The 12,801-nt window shown below is 42.7% G+C and overlaps 1 protein-coding gene across 1 annotated transcript in view; it reads right to left on the bottom strand.

The window, feature by feature from the left end:
• TREM2 (triggering receptor expressed on myeloid cells 2) overlaps positions 1–12,801 on the bottom strand; it is a 32,828-nt gene that overhangs the window by 8,356 nt on the left and 11,671 nt on the right. Inside the window, exon 4 of the mRNA XM_006882154.1 lies at positions 12,343–12,536. Coding sequence (XP_006882216.1) covers positions 12,343–12,536 — 194 coding nt within the window. The remainder of the gene's footprint in view (positions 1–12,342; positions 12,537–12,801) is intronic.

Here is a 12,801-nt window from a genome sequence, read left to right as displayed (position 1 = left end):
ATTGAGTCTTCCTATCCATGAGCAAGGGATATTCTTCTACTTCTCCAGATCTCTTTTTGTTTCTTGTAGTAATGTTTTGTAATTTTCTATGAATATGTCCTTTGTGCTTCTGGTTATATTTACTCATTAAGGGTTTATTTTTAAAAATAGCTTCCCTAACCATTTGACTTTGCCATGTAAATGGGCAGGAGTATGTGAACAGGATGTGTTAGCCTATCAACAAGGGAATTGCCTAGTCTCACCATGAAATTGAGTGGATCTAGCAGCAAAGTTTATGAAGGCAGCCTGTCCATTGGTGCCAGAGATTGTTGCACAGCCAGGCTAGGGCCTGAGGAGCAGTAGTCCTTGCAGCCAGCAGCAGAGAACCAAAGAACTGATATCAGACGGAGCTGACTTTGGGACTGCTGCACCACAGAACTGGAGGTAAGATTATTTTGCCCAAGTTTGTTGGAGATCTGGGGTGAAGAGAGTCTGGACCCTGGAAGAAATAAAAGGCTTGAGGCTGGAGGTTGAGGTACCTGTGAATATGCTTCAGAAGCTGTCCTAACTGAGTAAGTGTGTTCTATGACTAACCTTTTGACTTTCCTAATATGATTCTGTGTGATTTGTGAGCTATCATGATGGATTTTGGGCCAAGCAGAACAGTAAGATTGGTGTGAGGATGAGTTTAAAGAGGTATGGGAGTGTGTGGGAACACTTCTGATCTCATGGGTATTGGTTTTGTGTTATTAATGTTGTTGACGAGGACAGTTCCCTTTTGTGAATTTGGTAAAGATTAGGTGCGGCCATTCCCATGCAGCCCTTGATTTTTTTTTTTAACATGTATGATGTTACTGATATTTTAGATAATTTCCACATTCTGCTGGATCACTGCTTTTGGGAATGAGAGCAAATATGGGTCTCTTCCAGTCAGTCAGACAAACAGCTAGCATGTCCATGGTTGCATCTTTCAGTTGGAACATATCAATTGGTATTCCATTTGTTCTACAGCCTTATTTTTTTGCCAGTGCCTTCAATGCGGCTTGAACTTCTTCCTTCATTATCATTGGCTCTTATTCATAAGGTATTTCCTGAAATTTTTCAGTGTCAACCAGTTCTTTTGGTATAATGACTGTATTCTTTCCATCTTCCTTTGGTACTTCCTGGGTCATTCAAGATGATAGCAGTATTATCTCTCAGTATTGCAACTCAAACATTTGTTTTCAAGTTCTTTCAACTTTAGAAATATTCTTCTCCTTTTATTCACCAATTCCCGCTATTTACACATTCCATTAAAATTTTGTTCTGTCTTCTCAAGCTGCCCTTTAAAATCTTCTGTTCATCATTTTTACTTTGGCATTTCTTCTCTTTGTTTTGGCTTCTCAACACTCTAGTGCAATTTTTGGAGTCTCTTCGACACCCATTTTGACCTTTTCCTCCTCTTCTGCCTTTATAATACCCTTTTGCTTTCTTTGATCTTACCACCTTACTCATCTGGTCTTTGATTAATTCCTCAAACTTATTATGGAGATGATTTTTAACTTTAGGTATGAAAGACTCAAGGTCATATTTTGGTTCTTGTGGACTTGTTTTTGTTTTCTTTAGCTTAAATTTGAACTTGCACATGAGTAATTGATGGTCTGTTCCACACTCAGAACCTAGCCTGGTTTGGGCTGATGATATATTCCCTTCTCCAACTATTTCTTCCACAGATGTAGTCAGCCTTGTTCTTGTGCAGTCCATCAGGTGAGGTCCATGTGTAAAGTCACCTTCTGTGTTTTTTTAAAAAAGGTATTTGTACTGCATGAGACCATTATTGTAAAAATAGAAGAATAACTAGTAAGATGTGTAGAAGAGTACGAAGAGGAAAGGGGAGGGCCAGGGAGTTAAGAGGGAGTAAGGGAATCATGGAGTTACAGAGTTTGGTGGCTAGAGGGGGGGAGTAAAGGAATTAGGAAAGATCCAGTGAGGATATAAAAAGATGGAGTGATAGTGAAGATAAATCAATGGTGACTGGTTTTATAAAATACAGTGTATGGAAATGAGTGTATGAAACACAATGAGAATAAAAGAATATATGAAACACAATGTATATGAATGAAACATGGTATGCAAACCATTATAATTTTTTTAATGTAAAGAAAGGTATTTGTGATGAAGAAATCATTGAACCTACAAAATCTAATGCTTTGATGTCCTGCCTCATTTCTGCCACAAAGACTATACTTTCTAACTACTATCACTTCTTCATTATTTCCAACTTTTACATCCCAGGCACCAATAATTGTTGATGCATCCTGATTGCATATTTTCTCAGCTTCATACTACAAAAGCTGATGGTGTTACTGTTGTTCTTCAGTTTCTTCTTTGTTGCTTTAATTGTTTGTGCAAATAGTTGGATAATAGTTATTTTAACAGGCTTTCCTAATATGCATATGAGTGTCTCCTATCACTCCCAATATTATACTTTAGGATGTGTTATTGTTGTTATGTGCCGTTGAGTCACTTGTGACTCATAGCGACCCTATGTACAACAGCCCTAAACTGCACTGTCCTGTGCCAATCACACTGTTTCCGATACACCCATCCCGATTACCCCAGTCACTGAATCAATCCACCGCATAGAGGTCCTTCCCCTCCTGCACTGTCCCTCCACCCTCCCAAGCATGATGTCCCTCTCCAAGGACTGGTCCCTCCTTACAACATGTCCAAAGTATGTTAGACGGAGCCTCAGAATCCTTGCCTCTAAGGAGCTTTTTGGTTTCATCCTTTCTAGGATGAATCTGTTTGCTTTCCTAGCAGTCCATGGCACCCTCAATACTCTTCTCCAGCACCACAGCTCAAAGGTATCCATTCTCCTTCCATCCTCCCTAGTCATAGTCCAACTCTCTGATGCATAACAAGTGATTGCAAAGACCATGGCCTGTATCAGACGCACCTTAGTCTCCAGAGAAACACCATTGTTCTTCAGTACCTTGGAGAGGTCCCTAACAGCATCCTTAGGATAGATCTTGAAATTGTCTTTCTAACTACGAATGCAGTATCATTCTTCCTCAATTTTTGTTCTGGGCATAATAGAGTATATGATGGTCTGATTCAAAGTAATAAGGAAATTGCACTACTGACACAAAGGCACACAGTTCTAATTCATGACCTGCTCTGTGGGAGAAAGATGAGCAATCTTCTCTGTTGTGATTTTCTGTCTCTGAAAACCTGCTAGAGGTGCAGCTATGGGACAGTGTCAACTTGAGGGTACGTAACAACAGCAACATGCCTACTTGGAAAGGGGCTGTCTTTTTAATGATAGTGAGGAAGGATTAGTTTAGGATGTATCTAAAACAATATCTTTTGAGATATAAACTAATTTAAAAAGAAAATGCAACAAAACCAACCTCAAGTTCATTGCTGTCAAGCTGAAACCAACTCATAGCTTACCCTCCAGCATGTTTTCAGAAACTATAAATTATATGGGAGGAGATTGCCTATCTCACTCCTTTGAAGCCACTGGGGGATTTGAACTGCCTGCCTTTGTGTTGGCAGTGCAACTCCTAACAGACTAGGCCACCAGAGCTCCTTTGAGATATCACCAGGGATTACATAATTAAGCAGAGATGGGATAACACAGATGCCAAAAGATAGAAACTGAAGAGATAGGGACCTTCCTTCAGAGCCAGCAGAGGAAGAAAGCCTTCCCCAAGATCTGATACAATAATAAGTGAGCATGAGTGAGTGAAATGGGGAGAAAATAAATTTCTGCTTGTTAAAGCCACCCACTTATACTCAGGTTTCACTCTGGAGCTTACTAGTCTTTGGTCTTTTACTAAAGATTTTCCAGGGTTGGAACCATTATGAGTTAAACGGCATAAAGCCACCCACTTGTAGTATTTCTGTTATAGCAGCACTAGATAACTAAGACAACACTTAAAAGTGAAAAATATATTTCCCCTTATGTTTTGCACAAAGGGTGTAGTATATTATTATATAAACAGTTCTGCACCTTGCTTTTTTATTTTTTGTAACCATGTATCATATAGAATGTTGCTAACCAGCCTATAAAGAACTGTCCCCTTCTGCTGCTTCTTTTTGTCTTCTGTGGTGGCGGTGTGCTCTGCTCTGTGAAGATACAACAGCTCATTTTTATCAGCTCTCTGTTGATGAATTCTGAGGTGGCTTCCGATGTTTTTCTGTTCCAAACAAGGCTGCATTGATTAACTATGTATGTCTATATACCATTTTCATTGTTCAGCTCTCAGATACATAGCAAGTGATTGAAAAGACCTGGGTGTATCTAGACGATGAATTTTACAAGAGCCAGGGAATATAGAGTGTATATTATTTTGGTAGGTACTAACAAAACGAGTATTTATTTCCCTACACTCTCGCCAACTTTTAAATATTGATCCATTCAGTAGGTGGAAAATGGCAATTCCGTGTAGTTTCAATTTACCTGTCCTGTATTCTGTGCGGGAATGAATACATTTACATGCATTTTAAAGCCATTTATACTTCTTTTTCGGTGACTGTATAATTTTTCATTGTTCTACTGTATTTCTCTTCTTAAGCTACTACCTCTTTGTTGTGGGCTAGTGGTTCTCAACCTTGACAGTTTATTAGAATCAAGTTGGGGGGTTCAAACAATTCCACTCATTGGCTTTGAGTCAGAACCAATTCCTAGATGACCCTCCAGTGGGTTTTCAGAGGCTGTAAACCACACAGAAGGAGATTGCCTAGCATTCTTTTGGGAAGCAGATGTATTCAAATTACCATCTTAACTCCTTACCTGTGAGGCCCCCAGAGCCCTCTACATTTAATTAGAATCTCTGTGGGATGTGGATCTGGTGTTGGAAATTTGAAGTCTCCTCCTCACTCACAGATTTCAATGTGTAGCCAAAGTTAAGTGTCCCTGCTCTAGGTTCAATCTGCCTCTAGGTTCAACCTGAATCAGCAAATGCCATTAACCCAGTAAGTGGAGAAGAAGCCCTGGTGGTGTAGTGATAAGGAGTGTCATTGCCAACCCAAACACAGGTAGAGCCACTATCTGTTCTGTGGGAAAAAGACGGGCAATCTCCTCCCGTGCAATTCACAGCCTCTGAAAGCCCGCTGGAAGGGCAGCTATGAGTCCATTCCAACTCAATGGCAAATAATAACAACAATGGATGGAGAAGGAGAGTGTAGGCGGGGCAATATGAAGATTTCCCAGGGTGAGGGAGGTGACTGTCATTTAAAGATCTTCAAATTATATCTCTGTTTATCTCACTATAACCAAGCCAAGCAGAAAATTAGTCTATTGTAAGGATCTTGAACATTCACGTACCTCTGGGAAGGTGAGAATTTGAGGTCTGAAAAGTAAGTAGGAGCAAATGGAATCTCTGCAAGGCCAGAAAGAGATTATCCAGGAAGGATTACCACTCCTGAGCAGGGAAACCACCACAGGCCCAGCGACCCATGTGTCCGGATGTTGTCGATGGAGGACAAAGAATAAAATAGTAAGACAGAACACCAAGAATGTATAAGAAAACAGAGAGGTAAAGCAGGAGGAGAGCAGTTTGAACAACTGGAGCAGTGAACCCAACTTCCCTGTGTCTTTATTGAAAATTGCCAGTGAGAAAATCACAAAGATAAACCTATGCAAATAAAGCTAAGCTTTTTCTATTGAAAACCTTATGTTTGACTCAGGAGAGAGGGATTAGCAAATACAGGAATTGTGTAAACACTTAAGATCTGCCTTAGCACTTAACCCCTGAGGTCTGCCTTAGTGTTCAGGGTGAATTCCAGCATGTGTCCACACCTCTCACATATTCTGATATAGTATTTGGTTTATTATAAATATTTAGTATGAAATTTGGCTTTCCATATTTCATCAGGAAGCCACTCTTCTTGTGTCCCTGTGTGGAGGGTGCAGGTGACTGTGAGGTCCGGCCACGTGCCTGTGCTTGGAGGCTAGGAAGTTGTGGGTCTGGAATTTCTTTCCTCAGGAAGGAGAGAAGATAAGCACATGTAGTCCTTCTGCCTTGTGGAGCCAGATGTGTTGTATTTCTCAGTACTGATCATAAGCTGGGTCAGAATACAAACAACACTGGCATTCTGGGATTTAACCTGCAGTCCCTGGGTGGTACAAATGATTAATATATTCTTCTGCACTATATCCCAGAGGTACATGGTTCAAATCCACCAATTTCTCTGTGGGAGAAGGATGGACAATCTCCCCTCATGAAATGTACTGCCTCTAAAAATCCACTGAAAGGTCAGCTGTGAGTCAGTTCTGATTCGACAGCACTTAGCAACAACAGCAACAACATTAACCAAAAAAAGCAGCTCTGGTCGCTTATCTATAGGAAGCTGCACTGCTGGCCCCAAGGCCCTATCTCACTCGCATTTCTAATCCATCATTGGTTCCACAAGAGGAGGAGATGACTAATCTCTTCCTGTGCAATTTACAGCCACGGAAGCATGCCGGAGGGTCACCTACAAGTTGTTTCAACTGTACAGCGATGAGTTTGAGTTTAGGGGTTCATTTGTTGTTGTTTTTTAATAGCGGGAAATGTTGGAGATGCACAGCAGAAGAAAGACCTGGTGATCTACTTTGGAGAAATCAATCATTGAAAACCCTGTTACACAAGGGGTCATCATGAATCAGAATTGATTCCATGGTAATGAGTGAAAAAAAATGATATGTCCTACTTGATGTGCTTGGAAGCCATATTTGATTATCACTGTGAGGCTGGTGTGGAGGCGGGTCTCTCAGTCACTGGGTGAGTCTGGTGCCCTCCTGTGCACCATAGTCACAGCACATTCCTCAGACATTTCCAGAATTTTCTGGAAAAGTCACTTACATCTGCCCAGAACCCTTTACTGTGTTGTCAGGAGGCGTTTAATGGCACAGTGGTGGTCTTGAAACAGAGGTGCACGTGGTGGGGCCCGTGCCTATTGCCTGCCAAAGTGCCTCTAGGTTACAGGCCACGGGAAGTGAGTACAGTTGTGTAGACAGCAGACCTGCTTGGGCAAAAGGACAAACAGAAAACGTGGCACTGTGTGAGCAGGAGAGGGTGAGACCCAGAAGATGGTCAGAATGGGGTGCAAGGAGGTGATGTCTGCTGCTGCTGTTTGTTGTGTGCTGTAGAGTCAGAACCAACTTACAGCTGACCCACCTGCCCTCAGGTTTTCAGAGGCAATTTAATCACATGGGAGGAGATGGTCCATCCTTCTCCCCCCGGGAGCAGCTGGTAGATTCAAACCACGAGAGGGTGCTGCCTTTGGATTAGTCGTGCTCTGCTTGTCCATTAGAGCTCCCTATTACGGGAGGGAACTATAGTCCACATTTAATGCTGTTTCTTAAACTGGATACAATCCACTACTGGGGACCTAGGATGGAGATGAGCCAGCAAAATCCTGGCCTCCAGGGAGGCTTAATATTGCTGAGCATTACAGAAAACCTCAAAACCAAGCTCATTGCTGTTGAATCCATACTGACTTACAGAACCCTGTAGGGAAGAATAGAACTGCCTGATAAGGTTTCTATAGCTGTATTTTACCAGAGCAGACTGATTCATTGTTCTCCAATGGAGCAGCTGGTGGGTTCAAATCACCAACCTTTCAGTTAGCAGGCCAGCACTTCACCTACAGCACTATCAGGGCATTAAGAAGGAAACCAGTGTTTATGGAGTTCCTGCATGACACAACAGTTAATCATTCAACTATTAGCTGAAAGATTGGCAGTTAAAACCATTTCACAGGTGCCTCAGAAGATAGACCTGGCAATCTGCTTCTGAGAGGACACAGCCAAGAAGCCCATGGGGTTGTTCAACCCTGCAAATAGAAGGCCACTATGGGTCTGAATTGACGAGATAGCATCTAACAACTTTGTTCTTGACACCTGGCCAGGTGCATTCATTGTTATTTCTAATGCTATTTCAACTGCACAGAAACCTTGAAAATGTGTTACCGGAGAGGACACTGAGACTAGGTGGAATTAAGAAACTTGCTTAAGAGACAGAATTAACATTGGAAATCTAATTCTCTAACTCCTCGTCTGTCCATTATACCCCCAAAAACCCAGGCAGGGACTCTCAGTGGTGACTTGAGGCCAGTGGCCAGTGTCTCCAGCATGGCAGGGCAGGATAAGAGAAGATCAAGGTCCCAAAGGTAAGGGGATCTTGGTTCAGGAATGAGACCGTCAGCTACAGCACGGCCCAGGGCCAGGAGTGTGCCAGGGAGCCTTCCATGCCTGCTTCATTGGCATTTGTGTCCGTGATGGGATCAGTAGGTGGATGGGCTGGGCTCAGCCTCGTTATCTAGATTTTGTGGGACCTGATATTACCAGGTGAAGAAATTTCCCCTGCTGCTCATTCCAAGGAAGCCAAGGAAAGCCGCATGCACTAGAGTCTGAGATCTCTGACAGGAGCAGAAAAGCAGTCCAAATAGAGAGTGGGCAAGGCAGGGTTGGGGCCATCTGGAACTGGGAAGCAATGCATTAAACAGCACTGAAGTCTGATAGATCTAACAATCTCTTTCTCAAGGATTCAAACTCCAGCCCTCAAGTCCAGGCTGGGTGGCAAAGCTGCCATATGTGGCCAGGTCTTCGGCAGGTGTGAAGGTGGGGGTCCCTGGGCCTTTCCCATTTGCAGGGCCAGCACAGAGAACTCGAGGATGGGGTTTCCTCGGTCCCTTCTCTTCCCTGCTCTGGCCCAGGTTCTCAGAGATGAACAGTCTGCAGTCAGTCCAATGTTCCTGTCCCTCTTGGTCAGGCTGAAAGATATGTAATGAGAGAGAGAGAGAGAGACTTCCACCAGCTATCCTGGCTGTTCCCTCTACACTATTACTTTTCCCTCAATATCCTCATGGTTCACTCCCTCACCTCCTTCAGGCACTTCTCAATGGCACCTTCAGACCTTACTGAGAAATGCACCTTTCAATATCCCTTGCACCTATTGTTGGATGCGGTCACATCAGTCTGACTCATAATGGCCTGGTGTGTTTCAGCACAGCACTGCTCCACAGGCTATCTTCCAAGCTGCTTCTGGGAGTTCAGACTACCAAGCTTTCAGTTAGTAGTCAAGTTAAATTTGCCCATAATAAGTGAGACAAAGTATCATCATCCTTGTCTCTAAGGAGCACTCTGGCTGCATTTCCTTTAAGGCAGATTTGTTTGTTCTTTTGGCAGTCCATGGGATATTCAACATTCTCTGCCAACACTACTATTCAAATATAGATCGTTCTTTGGTTTTCCTTATTCATTGTCCAACTTTCAAATGCATAAGAAGCATTGAAAATATCAAGTCTTGGATTAGGTGCAACACCTTAATCTTTAAACTGACATCCTTGCTCTTTAGAACTTTGGAGAGTCTTATGACAGCGTATTTCCTTAATGTAACATCTTTTGTTCTTTTTACGGTTGCTACCATGGGTGTTGATTATGAATTCAAGTAAAACGGAATGATTGACATCTATCATGATGTTGTCTCTTGGTCCAGTGGTGAAGATTTTTGGGTTTGTTTTTTTGTTTTGTTTTTTTTATGTTGAGATGTAACCCATATTGAAAGTTGTGGTCATTGATCTTCTTTAGTAAAGTGCTTCAAATTTTCTTCACTTTCTGCAAACCAGACTGTACGCATAATGAATGCGACCAAGCTGTTAATGAGTCTTCCTCCAATTCTGATGCCACATTCTTCATACAGTATAGCTTCTTGAAGGATTTGCTTATCATACAGATTGAATAGGTATGGAGAAAAAAATACAACCCTGGCACATTTTTCCTAATTTTAAACCGCATAATATCCCTTGTTTTATTTGGACATTTGCTTCTTGATCTATGTGCAGGTTTTATATGAACACAACTAAGTGTTCTGGAATTGTAATTTTTCTCAATGTCAGCCATAATTTGTTATGACCTATGCAGTCAAATGTCTTTGCATAATCAATAAAACACAAACATGTTTCTGGTATTCTCTGCTTTCAGCCAATATCTATCTTACATTAGTAAGAACCCAGGCCTCTTCTAAATTCAGCTTGAATTTCTGGCAGTTCCCTGTCAATGCACTATTCTAGTGTTTTTAAAATAATCTTTAAGGGTGGCCTAGTGGCAAGGAGCTGCAACTACAATCCCAGAGGCACACAGTTCAAATCCACCAGATGCTCTGCCGGGGAAGGAGGGACAATCTCCTCCTGTACCAGTCAGATCTGATTTGACGGTACACTCACACAAAAATATATAAAAAATTAATAATAATCTTAAATAATTTTTTACTTGTATGTGATATTAATGATATTTTAAAATAATTTCCATAGTCTATTGGATCGCCTTTTTTGAGAATGGGAACCAATATTGATCTTCGCCTGTCACTTAGCCTGGTTTATCTTCCATATTTTGGCAGACTGGTGAGAATGGCTAGGGCTGCATCTGTTTCCTGAAACACCTCAACTGGTATTCATTCCTGAGCTCCAATTTATCGCCAATGGCTTGTTTCTTCAGTACTATTAGTTTTTGATTGTGTACTACTTCCTGAAATGGTTTAGTGTTGACTCATTCTTTAGAGTTAGTCAAGGAGCTCTGGCAAGAAGCTGTGCTGCAATACCAAAGGCACATGGTTCAAGGCCACTGGTTGCTCGATGGGAGAAGGATGTTCGGTCTTCTCCTGTGTGATTAACTGGCTCTGAAAATCTGCTGGAGGGTCAGCTATGAGTCTGTTCTAACTCTATGGTACACAACAACATCAATGTTTTTCTAGTAGTGGAATAGCTTGGTCATAAAGTAGGACTAGTCAATATTCCTTACCCTACTTTAATTTTTATTTGGTACCTTTTGCCTACCTACATACCATCTAAGGATTATATTTGTGTTTGTGAGTCTCTCTCTACACATACCCTGCTGTCTAGTTCATGATCTCTATTGTCAATCTTTGTACTGTCCACAGCTGTACCTCAATGCCTAGAAATTACCAACCACATACATGATAGAGGCTCAAAATACTATTTATTGAGTAAATTATGGAACAAATGAACTGGAATGTGCTAGAAAGAAGGCTGCCTTGAATGTCGAATGAAATTTGGATTTCTAGACTCAGTAGGGGACCTGGAGGAAAATCCTTTTCCCTCTTTGAACATTAATCTCACTTCTGAATAATGAGGGCTTGGACTGTCTTCGTTTTCTAGTGTCGCTCTACTAGCAATACCACAAGTGGTTGTGTTTGATGAACAAAGATTAGTCTATCTCTGTTGGCTTTTGCTGAAAATCCTTTCCCCTTTTAGCTTCCTTGGCTATCTCCCCATGGTGTCTATGTTTCCCTAGTATTTTCTAGTCTCTCAATGTGGCAAAGATGGTTGGTTAAATGCCTGACTACTAACTGAAAGGTTGGTGGTTTGAGCTCACCCAGAGCAACTTTGGAAGAAAAGCCTAGAAATCTTCCAAAAGCTCACAGCCTGTGAAGTGGTTGTACTCTGAAATGTGTAGGATCGCTGTGATTCGGAATCCACTCAACAGCTGCTGCTTTTTAAAATTTCTAACTCAAAGGTTTAAGATAACATCCTGCACTGGTATTACCTTGTTAACAAAGCAAAAGATTTCAGCACATATTTTGAGGAGACATGATGCAACCCATAATGGCCGAGGAGTCCCCCAGTTCTGAGACACTCTGCACTATGACTCAGGCTCTGGTAGGGAAGTAGCATGAGGAAAGCAAAACTATAGGGAAGTGAACAGATGGGTCATCTGGGACTTGGATGGGCCTGGAGGGAAAACCTGGGGTGCTGGAGGGCAGGGGGAGCAGCAGTACTCAAGGGAAGCTGATGGTAGGGGTGGAGAGGAGAAGACTAGATCCTGGAGGAATTCTAGAATAAAGATAAGGTCTGGGAAGGGTGCACAGAGAACACCAAAGGCATTGAGGGCTCAGTTTAGACCCTGTAAACACTGGAGGGACTTGGTGTCATGAAGGTCCTTGACCTCAAGGAACGGGATAATTTATTTTTTCTGCACCCAAGTTGAGTCTCATAGTCTTAGCAGAGTGAGAAACTTTATGAAGCCCAAACTCATCCAATTGAAACAAGAGTCTAGAAGTTCTTTTTGAGAGTGTTTAATGCCCAATGAGCAGGTGTTGACAGATGCCCTCATACCTCTCTTCCAAAAAAGTCCATGTTCCCAGAGTCTAGGGACATGGGGTGCAGATGGAGTGGCCTCCTGAGAGGGCAGAACCTGGAGGCTTGGTGGCTGAGGGGGCCAATGTCCTGCTAACAGACCCCTGGCAAGACCTCTTCCCATCTGGGTTTCTTTCTCCTCAGGCGTCTCTCAGTTCTGCAATAAAACACGTTCTCACAGGACCCTCTTAGTCCCACCATGGCACTCCTGCCCAGCCCACCACCTGGCAAGCTCACCTGCCAGGGTTTGGAGCTGATGTCCTGCATCATGATCACAGTTAAGTCCAGGGGCTGAGGATGCCTTCAGCTTCCACCCACGCCAGGCTGCAACCCAGAGGAGGCTGCCTACAAGAAGCTTGCTGAGGAAGACACAGGCCAGGAGCAGAAAGGTGGACGTGCCTGAGAAGGGGCTGTCCTCTTCAGAGAGGCTCCTTGGAGAGATGGAGAGAAGGGGCCTTGAGGTGGATAGCAGGCAGGAATCTGCCCTCAGAGAGAGCAGTGAGGCAAAACCAGGAGCTTCTAGAGGCTCAGTGCTGTGCGCAGGAGACTTGAGTTTTACTCATCAATGTGCCGTTAATCTGAGTTCACTTTACACAGAACCTTCCCTCTCAGTGTTTCCTTGCTGTGCACAATGATGGTGGTGGTGGAGGGGTGTGTGTGTGTGTGTGTGTGTGTGTGTGTGTGTGTGTGTGTGTG

This window comes from Elephantulus edwardii, unplaced genomic scaffold (assembly GCF_000299155.1).
Source record: "Elephantulus edwardii isolate Elephantulus edwardi_28Jun2011 unplaced genomic scaffold, EleEdw1.0 scaffold00017, whole genome shotgun sequence".
Lineage (NCBI taxonomy): Eukaryota > Metazoa > Chordata > Mammalia > Macroscelidea > Macroscelididae > Elephantulus > Elephantulus edwardii.
The sequence above is the reverse complement of the archived record's forward strand: the minus strand, read 5'-3'. Positions and strand labels throughout refer to the sequence as shown.